Genomic DNA, 17,040 nt, shown 5'->3' with positions numbered 1-17,040 from the left:
TACTCTTAGACTTCTTCTTTAGATATAACTAAGTCTTTTTAGCTAAAAAAAGTAAAGATTTAATAACGTTTACTACTCTCTTTAGACTTTTATATATATATACCTTACTATAAGGTAATACTAATTCTATAACATAGTTTATAAAAGTTATTACCTAAATACTTTATAACCTTATATTATATTATTACTAGGCTTTTTTTAATAATATTATTATTAAAAGGCTTATAACTATATATAATAATAAAAAGCTCCTTAATTAGGCTAGCATTTAACACTATATCTATAAACATATTTGCTATATTAACATAGTACTCTTTAATATTAAGTTAACAGGCTATATAATAGCTAGTAAGAAATTATAATAGCTTTAAAGAATAGCTATTATTATTAGCTATATCTATAGTTCTAGAGGTTACTACCTTAATTAGGTAAATATTATTAAGATTAAGGAATAAAAAGAATATAAAGATATTAGTAAAGTTAAGTTATTTATAGAAATAACTAGGTTCTATAAATTATAGGTTAATAGATACTTAAAGATTACTTTACCTTTTTAGAAACTCTTTAAAAAGAACACTATATTTACTTAAGGGCCTGATTAGGTTAATGCTATAGATACCCTTAAGTCTAAACTAATAACTTCTCTTATAATTATTTTATTATCTTATAGCCTAAAAGCTAAGTTAATAGTTATTAGTATAGATATAAGCCTATAAGGTTAAGGCATAGTACTAAGTTAAATAATTAGTACTTAGAGGGCTATAGTAAGGTATAAAAATAGTATTTAGAGAGGTACTAAGTTAAAATATAACTTTAAAAAACTAGAATTAAAAGTAGTTTTAATAATATTAAAGAAGCTTTAAAACTATATTTATAGTATTAGATTTTTGTTAGAAACTAATATATAAGTCCTAGTTACTTAGCTTAATAAAAGGTCTTATAATCTTCTTAATACCTTAATCACTAAGTAGATTACTTAAATATATCTTTTTAACTTTAACATTAAGTATATACTAAGAACAAAGAATATAGTAATTGTTACCCCCTTGGCAGGGTGGCCACTGCCAGCGTCACGTGATGCTAGCCATCACGTGGGTAGTGCGTGCCCAACTATAAGTAGCGGTGTACACGTCAAGATAGACCTTAATACAATCATCCTTCATACATCTCTCCGACCGGTAACAAGTGGTAGCACAACCTCTGTACGGGTAGGGAGACAGGTGTATCGGCCGAAAGGCCAAGGAGCTGCCACCTCACAGAAAGGGCAGGAAGATAGCAACTTCTCAAAAGAGCCATAATTGCACCTTCACGTGAGGGCAATTGGCCGACCTTCGAGTCGGCTGCCAGACCTTCCGGTCAGGCCGAGAAGCAAACCTCGGTAAACAAAGGCTAAGGAGCTGCCACCTTACAGAAAGGGCAAGAAGATAGCAACTTCTCAAAAGAGCCATAATTGCACCTTCACGTGAGGGCAATTGGCCGACCTTTGAGTCGGCTGCCAGACCTTCCGGTCAGGCCGAGAAGCAAACCTCGGTAAACAAAGGCTAAGGAGCTACCACCTTACAGAAAAGGCAGGAAGATAATAACTTCTTAAAAGAGCTATAATTGCACCTTCACGTAAGGGCAATTAATTGGCTGACCCTCGAGTCGGCCGCCAGACCTTCCGGTTAGGCCGAGAAGTAAACCTCGGTAAACAAAGGCAACAACACCTACGCCCTACACTCGTACGTTGCGATCGACCTCTCTGCAGTAGACGACACCCCTATCTGCCGACCTTCAATTCAACCCTATCTATCTGACGCACTTACCGACATACTTACCAACGCGCTTACCAACACGCCTACCAACACGCCTACCGACACGCCTACCGACACGCCTTCTGCCGTTGCAGAAGAAGGTTACCGGACTAGCCCAGTGAAGCAATAGGGACTATTGCTTGTTAAAGCGTCGGGGGGCAGTTGTTACCCCCTTGGCAGGGTGGCCACTGCCAGCGTCACGTGATGCTAGCCATCACGTGGGTAGTGCGTGCCCAACTATAAGTAGCGGTGTGCACGTCAAGATAGACCTTAATACAATCATCCTTCATACATCTCTCCGACCGGTAACAGTAATAAATACGCTATTACAAAAAACACTAAGGCTATCTAATATCAAGAAATATAAGAGCCCTAATCAGGTTAAAGATTTTATTAACACTAACCTCTACTTTATTTAACTACATAAATCATTTAAAAGATCTAGATCTAGTATTTTAAAAACCTCTTACCTATATTAACTCCTTAAAGTATAGCTTTACCCTAATCAGTACTAGACTAACTAAACAAGACAAATTATCTTCTATCTAAAGACACTATTACACCTAAATAGAATATTACTATATACTTTCAAGAAGTTTAAAATAAAAGCCTAGTGTTATCTTACTTAAAATAGCTATTTATACTACTAACTAACAAAGAGATACCTGATCCCTAGATGCCTTATTAATAACCTAAAGATTTAGGAGAACCTGATTAAGAACATACATATTAAATTAGGACACTAAGAACATAATACAACATTCTATTAGCTTTCTATATCTTATATCTAGAAAGATATATACTAGAGAGTATAGGCTTAGCTTATATTATACTTATCTTATTAGAAGGCTTAATTAACCTAGATAAATAACTAGTATATTAGTATAGTCCTAAGGGAATTATTGTTTATAAAGATATCTATTAATATCTAGTGGATTAGTTCCTAGGCACTGATTAAGAAACGTTATAATATAACAGGTTAGCTTAAAGCAAGGAGAGTAAAGACTATTACCTCTGATTAGGTTACTAACTTTATCTAGAAAGACTTTTTCCACTACTATAGTATTTATAAAGAGATAATTATTAATAATAAACTAGAAAACAAAAGGACTATAAACTACCTAAATAAAAAGTATAATATTAGAAAAAGGGTTATATTAGTATATAACTTAAAAACAAACAAGGTTAATAAATAAGGCTATAAACCTATTACGTATACTATCTTAACCTAGTTAAATAGAGAAAAAAGAGATTAGGGAAAAATTGTGTCTACTATGCTATTTATAGACTAAACAATAATCTATACACTAATAGGCTATATACCTTTCTTCTTAACTATAAAATATAAAGTAATTATACTTATTAAAGAATCTACTTTAACTTAGAGAGTATTAGACTAAAGATAAGTTTATAACCCTAATTAGGAATTTATTATTAAGATATACTTTTTTAAATAACTTGAAATTAATAAAGAGACTATAGCTAAGAATATAGCTTTTATAAGACAAAAATCTATGGATTACTATAATGTACGCTATTAATATATAATATAGTCAAAGAAGCTTTAGCTTAGTAATTTAGTTCTTATCTTTAATAAGAAACGCGTAATTAATAAATCAAAAGCTAAAAAACTTATATACTATTAATAAAGCCCTTTATAAGTCTACTCTATATCTAAGAACTTAGTATTATATTACCTAAAGACATTTACTAGTAACCTTATTATAAGAGCTATATATACTAAGAAACGTTTTAAAAGATATATTAAGAATAACACTAGTTTTTAGGAATTAGAGGATCTTATATAAACTAAAGCTAAGCTTAAAGACAAAATAACCCTCTTCTTCCTAGCCTAGGACCACTAAGACGAACTTTAAGAAGTAGATATAGCTCTTAGCCCTGATTAAGACAAAGACATTATATAGACATAATTAAAGCTTTAATAACTACGCCTTAAAAAAGAAAATAATATACTCTATAAAGAACTAAAGTATTAGAAGTTATTATCTAGACTTATAATTAATATTTAACCTAAGGACTTAATAAAGAACACATAATATATTAACATAATATAATAAGCTTAATTAAGCCTACTATTATATCTTTTTATTTTCTTTTATAAATGTTTATATTATACTATTATTTTTATAATATTTTATATATATTTCTTTTTATAAAAAGTTTATTAATTTAGAACCCTTATTATATTTATTAATAAACTTAGAGATAAGGTTATCTAAGAAAAAAAAACGCTTAATTAGACCTAGAAATATCCTAGAATTACCTTAAATCCTAAGCCTAAACTACTAAGTTATTAGATAACCTTATATCCTTAGTCTAAATCCTTATTATTACCCTTTATCTTCTAATTAATACTATCCTATACCTAGATAAAGCTATCTAAGATACTAAGTAACTTTCTCTTTTTCTTAAAAAGCCCTTTATACTAATCCTTAATAAGTTTTATAAGGTTAAACTAAAAGAACTATATAGAATTAATAGAAGAGATATTATTAGGAATACTTAAAGGGATACTATTACTACTAGCTTTTTACTCTTTAGTGCTTTTTACTTAACCTATGTATCTAAACTCTTAATAAAAGTCCTTATTTTAATAGTAGTATTAGACTTAAGTCTTATAGTAAAAGCAATTAAAGTATATATTATTAAATTTATTAGAAAGAGAAACATATTCCTAGAAGAGGACAAAATAAGCGACCTGATCAGGCCTAGCCTAAACAGCCTACTAACCCTTTTCATAGTATTCGCAAAGGACAGTATTATAACCACCAAGGCCATAGATAGCTAAGGCAGCACTAGCCTACATATAACTAGTAAGCTTCTAAGCTAAGAATCTAAAAGTACTCTAATAACTAATATAAATAAAAATATAATACTTAAATAAGCTAGTCTTAGTATAATCTTAGAGGACTTAAAGGATATTACCTCTTATAATAACTTACTAAAAGGCCTAAGTAACTTTCTTATAAGTTTAACTACTTTAAATTTTATTAATAAACTAGACTTTATAGTAGAGACTACTAATTAAAGACTTAAGTTTTCATTATACTAAGAAAGTTATAATTTATTTAATTAGAGCTATAAACCTTTAATAAAAAGTAAAGAATAACTTACTATAGTATTAATAGGAGTTATAACTAGGTAATTATTTTTAGTAAAAAAGTTATAAGTAAAGAACCATAGGTTTTAAATAGCTTTAGGCTTATATTTAAAAGGTATAGTAATATCTAATTAAGGCTATAGTAAGAAAGTTAAGTTAATTTGTTAAGTAGTTTTAAGTTATAGAAAAGATAAAGCTTAAGAAGTAATATGAAGTTATATAGAGAAAGAGAAAAAGTAATCTAAAGGAAGATTCTTAGCCTCTTTTTTATTCTACTAACTATAGCCTACTTCTTCTAATTTACTAATTAAAGAAAAAGAACTAAGAGAAAAAAAGTAATTTACTATTATAAATAAAAAGAAGTTATTTACTTTTATAAATATTAAGCAAATAAATAATTATTTTTTTTATCTTCTTATATTTACCTTTTTATTTTTTTTCTTTAGTAACTTTAAATTACTTTTTCTCTTATAATAAGGTTAAAATTCATTAGAAACAAAGCTATAAAATAAGCCTAAGAAACTTACTAATAATAACTTTCACTTTTCCTTCTTTTACTACTACTATTAACTTTAGCTATATAATTTTAAGCTAACTAATAATTAATAACATATTATTCCCTTTTTCTTTTTACTTTCTTACCTTAATTAGACCGATTTATATATATTTAACGTACTTACATAGCAAGTAGGCTAACATAGCAAGTAGACTACTTTTCTAACTTTCTACCTCTTTAACCTTTACACCAACTTTCCTCTATGTATAAACATACTATCCTCTTTAATTGAAAGTCGTATTATCCTTACTATCTAGGCTATTAAAAAAGACCTAAAGATGTCTATACAAAAAATAGCCTAAACCTTTGAGGTCCTTTGAACGTTAATCCAAAACCAATATACTAGATGCGTTATATAACCTGAAAGACGACTAAATTTAATAAAGATAACTATAATAGAAGAAGAGGTAATTCTTAAATAAGTTATTAACCTAATTAATCAAAGGTTTTCTCTATAATAAAAAGACATATAAGAAATAGTTAACTAACTCCTAAACGCGTACAATAAGACGCGTATAAGACCTTAATAAGCAGAGAACTTTATATAACGTGTCTTTGAATTAAAAATGTAATTTTAATGTTAAATTAACTATTAAAGGGCCTTAGCTAAGGATCCTATAATTATATAAGGCTAGTTTATACTTATATAAAACATAATTACAAAGTATAAAATACTTAATAATAATATCTATAATTTTAATAAGACTAGGTTCTTAATAAGAATATTATTATATATAAAGGTTGTTATAACGTCTAACTATAAAGGAAGGCCTTGTATAAAGTAGCCTGGTAATCAGGAATAGGTTTCTGTCATTCAGGGTATATATATAGATAGCTAGGTGTTACCTTTGTATATTATTATAAAAGGTAAATATTACCTTCTCTCCTAGTACATTAACAGCTAATTCCTAGCTATATAGCGTATTTATCTAAGCAAAAATAAATAAATAATAAATAATATTAGCCTAGATTAGCTGAAGCACTTTAATTAGTATATATAGACTTATATAAAGGGCTTTTATTGCCTTTTAATCCTTAATAGTTATAATAGTTATAAATTAATTAACTTTAATAAATACTATAAAAAATAAAGTATTATTACTCTTTATATATCTCCTTATTTATTATATAAGCTTTAGCCTCTTAATATTAAGTGCTTTAGCCTATTAAAGTACTTATATAACAAAGAAATTAAGAAGATAATATAAATATAGATTTTATATATTACTAAAAATAACTTTTTTTTTACTTTTAAAGTAGTATTTTTTGTTTTAATAAAGGAAGATAATATATAAGCTAATTTTAGATAGGTAAGCCTTATACCTTTTAACCTTAAAGTAGTTATTTCTTAGTTAGATTTCAAGCTAAAGACGCTAACACCCTTAACCTCACAGCTAAGCAGCTAAGGCTCCTAGGACATAAAGACACTAACTATAGCACTAGAGGGTATACAAAGTACTTCTTCCCTTAAAAAGAAGATCTAGGTATATTAAGGTAACTTATTAACACTAATATATAAAGTAATTAACTTCTAGGCTAAAAGTATTAGTAAGTTAACTTATAGGCTTACTATTATTAAGGCTAAGAACTGTAAGCTTTATATAGAGATAAAGATACTAAGTAAGCGCTAAAAAGTAAAAAAGACTAGACTATGTCTTAGAGGGTTACTTAATACTACTAAAGTAAAAGTACTATAAGTAGAAAAGGGTAGTGTTAATGCTAGAGGACAAAATAACCCTTAAAAGGAGGGTTATATAAAAAGTACTGAACTATATATATAATGATGTAGTAATTGTAGAAAGCCTAGATATAATATATAAACCTGTGAAGTAGTTTAAGATAGTAATAAGGAAGAGGATAAGAAGTAGTTTTAATTAATTTTATATGTTGTAGTTTAATTAACTTATATAAAAGGTAGAAGGGTAAAGGAAGGTAGCCTACTTACTATGTTAGCCTACTCGCTATGTAAGTATATTATAACTTATTATATTTTTCTTCTAAGCTATTAATATTATCTAAAACGCTTTTACTAGCTTAAATAAAACTAATAATATATAGGTTTTAGAGTACTACTAAACTCTCTTTAAAAAATACTATATTTAGAATCTTAGTAATAATCTCCTTAATTTAACTAAGTAAACCATAAACGCTATTAAGATACTATAAAAATTACAATATATATATCCTAAAAACCTTAAGCTACTTAAAAGGTTTATAAACCTAGCTACTAAAAACCTTATTACTCTACTAAGACCTCTTAACTATCTTAGTCTATCTAATTAAGATAATAAACCTACTCTTATATAGATTCTAAGTAATAATATATTTACTATAAGTATAATATATAATTACTAAAGTAAAGGCTTTTTATAAGATAGTTCTTAAGAGAAGTAAATAAACAATAAGTTAAAAACTTACCTTTTTAGTATTTATAACGTAATTAAACATTTAGTTAAGTAGTCTTAGATAGCCTTTAATAATATCTAAAGTCTTATAGTATTTACTACTTAAGATGCTAAGGTTAATTACTTTATTACTAATAGCTCTCTTTAAAGCTATAATACCTCTATTATAATAGCTAGACCTAATTAGAAGGATTAGATTTAAAAAGTAGACTATTTAGCGTTTATTACCTATTATATTAATCATTTTATTACCCTTTTTATTAACTAAGTTACTAGATAATCTTTTTAGTATAATAGTATATAAAGAGACAAAGATATAACTTTTTAGTATACTATTAATATAGACTATCTCTATAAGTTCTATTAGAGCATTAATACTACCCTTAACCTAATTAAAGTGATCTGTATAAAAGTAAGTATTATAATTAGCCCTTAATAGCCTAATAAGTAAACTTATAAAATATATATAGCAGAATTTATTAGATACTATATCTAAGATAATATTACTAATATTATAAAGAGTTTAACTTAGATAAAAGTTTAGAATAATAATAGAAGTAATATTATTAACTATATTAACTATTTTTAGCGTTAATAGGTTACTAAAGAGTTTAGTAAACCAAAAAACTATAACAAAAAGGACTTTTATAACAAGCTAAGGCTTATACTAAATAGTTATAATAAGAGACTTTAATAAGAAGTATCTAGTAAGCCTGATCAGACTAAGGAGAATATACTAGAGTTCTTTAACACCTTTTTTAGGACTTTTAAGCCTATTAAAAAGACATCTTTTTTAGTACCTTAAAACAATAATCTTACTAGTCTCTTTAGTTTAATATGCTTCCCCTTAGATACTAGTGTACCATAGGACCAGCCAGGCTTCTTTACTACACTAACCCTAAAAGGTAACATAGTAAGGTTATCTCTTAAGCCTAATTAGGCTTAAGATATAAACAATAAAGAGGAGGTTAGTAATACTAAGTCTAAGGCTACTATAAAGCCTATACTTTTATATTACCCCTTTAACCTTAAGTAATTATCTAATATAGCTTCTACTATATATATAAAGACTAAAGGATAGTAAAATGCTTATAAGAAAGCCTTATTTAATATATAAGAGCAGTACTATAAGCTAAAAGAGTATAAGGTTAAATCTATTACTAACTACACTAAGAATAAATATGTTAGTATATTTAAGAACCCTTATAAGATAGTAGTAGTATAATAATACTTTTAGTAGCTATTTTTATAACTTATAATTATACTTAGATAAGAGAGTTATAAGTAGTATAATTAGGGATAAGAGTAAAATACTAAGTTTAAAGAGAAGTATCTTAAGGCTAAAAAAAAAGCAGCTTATAATAAAGTAAGTAGCTTAAAATACTCTTTTTACTACTACTAAGAGAATATTATAAGTCTAATTAAAAAAATATAATAAGAATAAGTAGTTTTTGCTTTTATATGTTATTTACCTTTATACTTTTATACTTTTTTTTTTTAATATATTATATAAAGAAAAAAACTAAGAAATAATTAAAAAAAAGTAAAGTTTTATGTTTTTGTTTTTTCTTTTATTAGTCTATAGATATAATTATAGGCCTAATTAGACGTAACTAAGTAAGACCCTTCTAAGTATAAAAGGGGACTCTAGTTAAATACTATTATAAAAGTAAGGTATTAATATCTAATTACTAAGTAGATAGATAAGCTTAATATCTTTAGATAAGTACTTAAGTAAATATAAATAAATTTATTACTTTAATATAAAAATAAGACGTATAATAAGTAACTATTGCTTTATTTCCTTAGGCTTAACTAGACCTTAAAGGTCTAAGAGGGTATTCTTCTCCTTTAGAGATCATAATATATATATATATACTACTTAGTAATAAGAGCAAATCTAAACAGACTGTAAGACGTAAAGGATACACTTTTCTGGTTTGCTTATGGCCTTGATCAAGCTAAAGAGGACCTGAAAAGAGTAGTATCTTATGGTCTAGGCGTTAAGGTAGTCACTTAGGGTAATCGGTCACTCTAGGTACACTTGTGACGATACTAGGACCTTGGTGTTTAGTGTGGTTTGTGTGTTAACTGCCTACTTGCTGGCTTCCTTTATCCTACGCAGTTTCAGTACACTATATCTTAAACTACTTCTTTACTTAGTAGTCCTTTATAGTATACCTATACTTATAGTACTTATCTTTATAGTAAAATAGCTTAAAGTTATTATTACTCTTAGTATTAACGTTATTATAAGGTAACTAAGTATTACTAGTTAAAGAGATATATAAAGGATAATTATATTAAGGTCTATCTTAACGTATACACTACTACTTATAGTTAAATACGCACTACCTACGTAATAGCTAGTATTACGTAACACTAGTAGTAGCTACCTTACTAAAAAGGTAATAACTACCCTTTAACGCTTTAATAAGTAATAGTCCTTATTACTTTACTAGGCTAGTCTAGTAACCTTCTTTTATAATAGCAAAAAGCGTATTAGTAGACGTATTAGTAGGCGTGTTAGTAGGCGTGTTAGTAAGCGTGTTAGTAGGTTTGTTAGTAAGCGCGTTAATAAGTATGTTAGTAAGTACGTTAAATAGATAAAGTTAAATTAAAGGTTAGTAGATAAGGGTATTATCTATTATAAAGAGGTTAATTATAATATATAAGTGTAAGGTATAGGTATTATTACCTTTATTTACTAAGGTTTACTTCTTAGCTTAACTAGAAGGCCTAGTAGCTAACTTAAAGGTTAACTAATTCACTTTATATAAAGGTATAATTATAGCTCTTTTAAGAAGTTACTATCTTTTTACTCTTTTTATAAGGTAGTAGCTCCTTAGCCTTTTAGCTAATACACTTATCTTTTTACCTATACAAAGGTTATACTACTACTTGTTACTAGTTAGAGAGATATATAAAGGATAATTATATTAAGATCTATCTTAATATATACACTACTACTTATAGTTAAACACGTATTACCTACTTAATAGCTAGTATTACGTAACGCTAATAGTAGCTACTCTACTAAGAGGATAACACTAAGTAACCTTATTTTAGCTTTTTCTTTAGCCTTTAAACTTTTACTAAGTATATTATAACGTAAAGCTATAACTACTATTATTAACCTACTATACTAATATTACGTTAACATAGTACTAAACGCTAACTACTATACTATAAATATAAAGGCTTTAAAAGAAAGCTATTAGTAGCCTTATAAAGCGTCTTTAATTCTTATTATAAGCTAAGACGTTAATTATTAATAAAAGGTTATAGATTACTAAACCTTTACTAGCTAAGTACTATTAGTACTTATAATTATTACTAAGGCTACGAAAAATAAGTATACTACTAGGCCTAATACTACTAGTAAGATAACTGTTACTGCTTATCTTTTTTAGCTAATACTACTATAAATAAGAAGACTACTATTAACTTAGCTGTTAGTATAGGTCTTAAAGAAGCTAGCCTTAATAGTGTAGCTATTGTTAAGGATAGTAAAAAAGGTGTTAAAAGTGTTATAGAAGCAAAGGCTAAAGTCTTACTATATATTATTAAAGTTAGTAAGCTTAGCTAGCGCCTATATACGCTTAAGGTTACCTTTCTACCTTACTACACAGGGATAACAGTGTAAATAGTACTTAAAGGGTAGGTTACTCTTGTTATTAATATTATTTTTGTTATTTAGCTAGGTAAAGTGTACCTTAGTATTAGTAAAGGTATTATTTAGTATTATTAAAATATAATAGTAAAAGCTAAAGTGTAACCTAGAGGCTAAGGCTTAAAGGAGTTAATAAGTAGTATATAGGCTATAAATAATAGCTATAAAAAAAGTTAATAATAGTAAAGTTATTTATATAGTAATATAACCTTATAAAAGAAATTAGCTTATAAAAGGCTTAGTAGTATTAAACGCTTAAGTAAGTACTATAAGTAATAGAGAAGTAAGTACTATAAAGAAAACAAAAGACGTAAAAAGTAACTTAAATAATACTAAAAATATATCTTTAGCTTTATTACTTTGAGCGTAATTTAGTATTATTATTTATTTTATTTAGTTATTTATTTTTTATACTATAAGAAATAAGTTAATAAAGATATCCTTTTATTTTAAGTAAATTATATAATATATATACATAGTAAGTTACCTATTATAGTAAGTTACTTACTTCCTCTTCTATTTATATCTTCCCTTTTTCTCTTAGCTTTATTCTATATATAATAATAAGTTTTACTTTAAATAAAAGCTATATTCTTCTTATACTCTAAGCTATTAAAAAAGACCTAAAATTATCTATATAGAAAACTACTTTTATCTATAACGTCCTAAGAACAATACTTTATAATTAATACATTAAACAACTACTATAACAAAAAACGTAATTAAAATTAATAAAAATAACTAAACTAAAAGAAATAGTAATTCTTAAACAAGTTATTAACTTAATTAATTAAGGATTTCTATTATAACTTAATAATATATAAGATATAGCTAATTATATTTTTAATAAATATAATATAACGTGTATTAGACCTTAATAGGTAAAGAACTTTATATAATACTAATTATAACTAAAGATATATTTTTAATATAAAATTAACTATTAAAAGGTATTAGCTAAGGATTTTATACTTATATAGGCCTAGTTTAATTTTATATAAAACATAGTAATAAAATATAAAATCTATAATAACAATATCTATAATTTTAATAAGATAAGCTTTTTAATAGGAATACTATTATATATAAAGGTTATTATAACTTCTAACTATAAAAGAAGGCTTTATATAAAGTAGCTTAGTAATACTTAGAATATATAAGGTAATATTCTTAGATAGTTACAGGAAAGTAAAGAGACTTAGTAAAGGTAAAGGTAAAGAGATAAGGTTATTGTATTTTTATATACTATTATATCTTCTTGTTACGACCCAGGAAAGCGTTGGTTAACGTAACCACCTGGAACGAACCCACGAGGGACCAGGGGACATTCGGGCTCATGTATGCATGATCACGGCGCTTACGGGCAAGGGTCGGAACGGAAGAACTATGGACAGATCACGTGATGATAAGAAAGTGATCAAGAGATAAGGTGATCACTGGGAGCGATCACCAAGTGAGCAGCTCACCCCGGACCCACTCTAGTTGATCACCATCAACAGCATCACGATAGGGAGACATCAGTATATAGACAGGACTTGAGCCTGGGGCTCAAAGACTCTCCATAGCTCTTCAGCAATCAACTTCGTGATTCACTCTCTCATAAGTGACTCTTAGATTATCCTTCTGTTGTGAAGCTATAAAGCTATCTACGCCTAGACGTGCCTGACTGATCACCAGACACCAACAGACCAGCAAGATTACCAACAAGACTTACCTTACTGTTACCGAGTATCGACCTCAGCTGCCTATTAGCAGAAAACACCACTGTCGGATATCTGACCGTAACACTTTGATTGCTCCTGTTTAGTAAGTTGACCTTGATACTCACCAAACAGTAACGATGTCCTCCAAAGCCACCCCGACTTCATCTAGCGGATCCAAGGGAAAGGCGGTCGCACCCCCTAAACCCATGAGCTTGGACCAGGAAATGAAGGGCGCCGAATCCTCTAGCGACGAGGACGACAATGCTGAAATGGCCAAGCAACTCAAGAAGGCCCACAAGGACATCGCGGACATGCAACAGATGTTCAACAACAACGCGGCACTCCTTGACCAACTTCGGGCTGAGGTCCAGCAAACCAACAATCTCAGGGAAGAAGTTCGCACTCTCCGAGCTGCTGCCAACATCATCTCGACCCCAGTGGATGGGCGGGAAAAACTCAAGCTCAACTCCCCCACCACCTACGACGGGACCCCTGGAACGCTTAAAGGATTCTTGATACAGGTCAGGACCTACCAGACGTTTCACTCTGGCAACTTCCGTACGGAAACGGAGAGAATCATCCATGCAGGCACCTTCTTCAGAGGACGAGTCCTCTCTTGGTTCGAACCCTACCTAGAAGACTACCTGGACAGTGAGACGCTGGAGCACTGCAACCTAGAGACCCAGCAAATCTTTGGGAGCTTCGCAGGATTCGAGTACGCCTTGAAATCCTTATTCCAGGACCCAGACGAGAAACGACAAGCCGAGCGAGACTTGGCAAATCTCAAACAAACCAAGTCAGCCACCAACTACGCTGCAGAGTTCCGAAGAATCTGCGCACGACTTGATTACACCGACGACACCAAGATCTTCATGTTCTACCAAGGACTTAAGGAAGAAGTAAAAGACGAGCTATCCAAGCTCGACCGACCCAACGACTTCCTACAATACGTGGAAATCGCAGTCAGAATCGATACCAGGCTGTACGAACGGCGAAAGGAAAAAGGAGAAGCACGCCGCCCTCAGCCGAATACCAGCAAAAAGTATGTGCCGCAGGGACCTAGGAACTCGCAACCCAACTCGTACTGGCAGAACAACCAACAACACAGTAAGCCGAGCACCTCCTATGGGCAACACAGCGGACCCATGGACGTTGGTGCTGCAACCAGGAAGCCTCACCAGAACCACCGGGATCCGAAGGACTTCAAATGCTACAACTGCGAGAAGCCCGGCCACATAGCTAGAGACTGCAAACAACCTAAGCGACTCCAGAACCGACCCGTACCTGAAGGCACTAGGAAAGCCAACGTAGCAAGAAGGGAAGTTCCCCACGAACAAAGGAACTGGACCACCTGCTTCGACGACAACTGTTTAGTTCATCAAGAACTGAAAGAGCAAGCCGGATGGTACCCACAACAGCCCAAACCCAGAACTGTGGCAATCTCCCGACGAACCCAGAAAGGAGGCCACCCAGAACAAACCACGGTTCAGCAACTGGAGCAACGAAACCAACAGCTAATCACCAAGCTCATCCGAGCCAAGGAAGCTGCACAAAGCAAGGAAGACAACCCCTGTATGCCCGACACCCTGAAAGTCATCGAGGAACGACTCCAACTACGCATACAAGCCCAAGGGAACTTCCAGAAACAATGGGCACTCGAGGAGGACTTCGAGAACGCTCTCAAGGAGGAAAGGAGCATCAAACCTGGGAAGCCCACTAAGATAGTAGCCGTGGGACGGAAGCAACCACGACGACCCAGATTTTCTCCTCCAAAACTCGGGTTCAGGGAACCCACACCCCAGGAGTCGATTGAAGTACTTGGCGAGAAAACAAGCTCTGAAGAAGAACATGAGGAATCGCTTGATGAGTTCGAACCCTCGAGCAAGCTCGAAAGAAAGGCTGCCAAGCAACTCATGGATCTCAGAAGATCAAGCCAAACCTCTACGCAATCGACATCCTACAAGGATATTGAGAAGAAAACCAGGACGATTACATTCACACCATTCTCAGAAGAAGAAGAATCCTCTGACGAATCGGACCCTGGACGAGAAGTCTTCCGTGAAAGGGAAGCACAGCTCTACGAGGCCAACCAAAGCCCAACTCATTACGACCCGGACGAACCAATAGCTGCGCAAGCGAATGTCGACTTCAGCGACGACCCGATGGTCAAAAGGGCTTGGCCCACCAAAAAGGACTACCCTGAGTACCGACCACAGTACGAAAAGAATGAGGACGATCAAGAAGTCTGGTTCTATGGAACAGACGATACCGGAATCGACGGGAAACCAGTAGTATCCGTCCTAGAGGAACCTATATTCGGAGACCACGAGTACCTCGACCAAAAACACGCACGCCACACCGAAGTATTCTGGGCCGATTGCATCTACGACGAATGCCAGTTCCACCTCCAGGACAAGGAACTTAACGACTTCTTCCCTCGACGAAGGAAGCAGCAGCCGATTCCCATGATCTACCTCCACCACCAACTCGGCACATGGATAGTCAAGGAATTCAAAGCGAGCTGGTTACACATGCAACCCAGTCCGGAACACCCGGTTCTGTGCTACAACGGACTGATCAAACACTGGTCCAAATGCATGCACGACGAATGTATGATGCATTACGTAGGCAAAGCCAAAACCTGGAGAACCCAGATTAGGGAACAAACCCCCCCGAGATAAAACCGGTGGACATGAAGGGGAAGCAAGCCCACCGACACTACTCAAAAAACTAGGGACGCCAACTGCACAGGGACAGCAGAAGGCGACACTGAGGAAGTCCCTATACCTCGCCACGACGACAGACGCCTCACACCTGGTTCTGAGCGTCTACATCGAAGGACAGCCCACTCAGGTCGTAATTGACAGTGGAGCACAAGCAAACCTGATGTCACCACGACTGGTGAATCAACGAGGAATCACATGGAGATTCAAGGAGGAACCATACACCCTGCAAAACGTGGAAGGAGAAACAGTTGAGTACGGTGGAGGCACCATTGACAGAGAAACCGCGCAACTCTCTATGGTTACCCATGACCGTCAAGAACATCTGATCTTCGACATAGCACAAATAGGAGACATGGATGTCATCCTTGGAATCCCATGGTTACGACAACACAACCCGAGCATAGATTGGAGAACAGGCCAACTCCAATGGAGAGATTCGACTGCGAGGCAGCGTTGCAAGCCGCAACCCCCGAGTGAATCAAAGCGACACAGATACGTCGCATACGTCAAAAGAATCGAGCCCACGAAGGACGAACAATTCGAACAATTCATCAACGATCAACGAGAGGAAGAACGCCTCTCTCCGATCCCAGAACAATACCGCAAGTACACCAAACTCTTTGCTGAAGAATTGGAAACCGGCTTGCCTGAACATAGCTCGTACGATCACGAGATCCCGCTCAAAGAAGGAGCACACCCGAAGTTTCACAAAATCTACGGACTGAATGAAACGGAACGCGAGGCACTTGACAAATACCTCGAAGAAAACCTACGCAAAGGTTACATCCGACCATCGACATCCCCTGCAGGATACCCAATATTGTTTGTACCAAAGAAAAATGGCAAACTACGACTCTGCGTGGATTACCGACAACTCAACGATATTACAATCAAGAACTGCTACCCGCTACCTCTTATCTCAGAATTACGAGACCAGCTGTACCACGCCAAATGGTTCACAGCCATCGACCTCAAAGGAGCCTACAACCTGATCAGGATGAAGGAAGGCGAGGAGTGGAAGACTTGCTTCCGCACCAGGAAAGGCAACTTCGAGTATCTAGTC

General features: G+C 32.4%; 1 protein-coding gene across 1 annotated transcript; it reads left to right on the top strand.

The window, feature by feature from the left end:
* Positions 1-14,825: 14,825 nt before the first annotated feature.
* On the top strand, positions 14,826-15,932 carry ColSpa_11261 (uncharacterized protein; the record flags this gene model as incomplete). Its single annotated transcript, XM_049277473.1, has 1 exon — positions 14,826-15,932. The coding sequence occupies one exon, from the start codon at positions 14,826-14,828 to the stop codon at positions 15,930-15,932; it is 1,107 nt and encodes a 368-aa protein (XP_049133430.1).
* Positions 15,933-17,040: the final 1,108 nt, after the last annotated feature.

This window comes from Colletotrichum spaethianum (genome assembly GCF_022836535.1).
Source record: "Colletotrichum spaethianum MAFF 239500 DNA, contig44, whole genome shotgun sequence".
Lineage (NCBI taxonomy): Eukaryota > Fungi > Ascomycota > Sordariomycetes > Glomerellales > Glomerellaceae > Colletotrichum > Colletotrichum spaethianum.
This window is presented reverse-complemented; position numbering and strand designations above follow the sequence as displayed.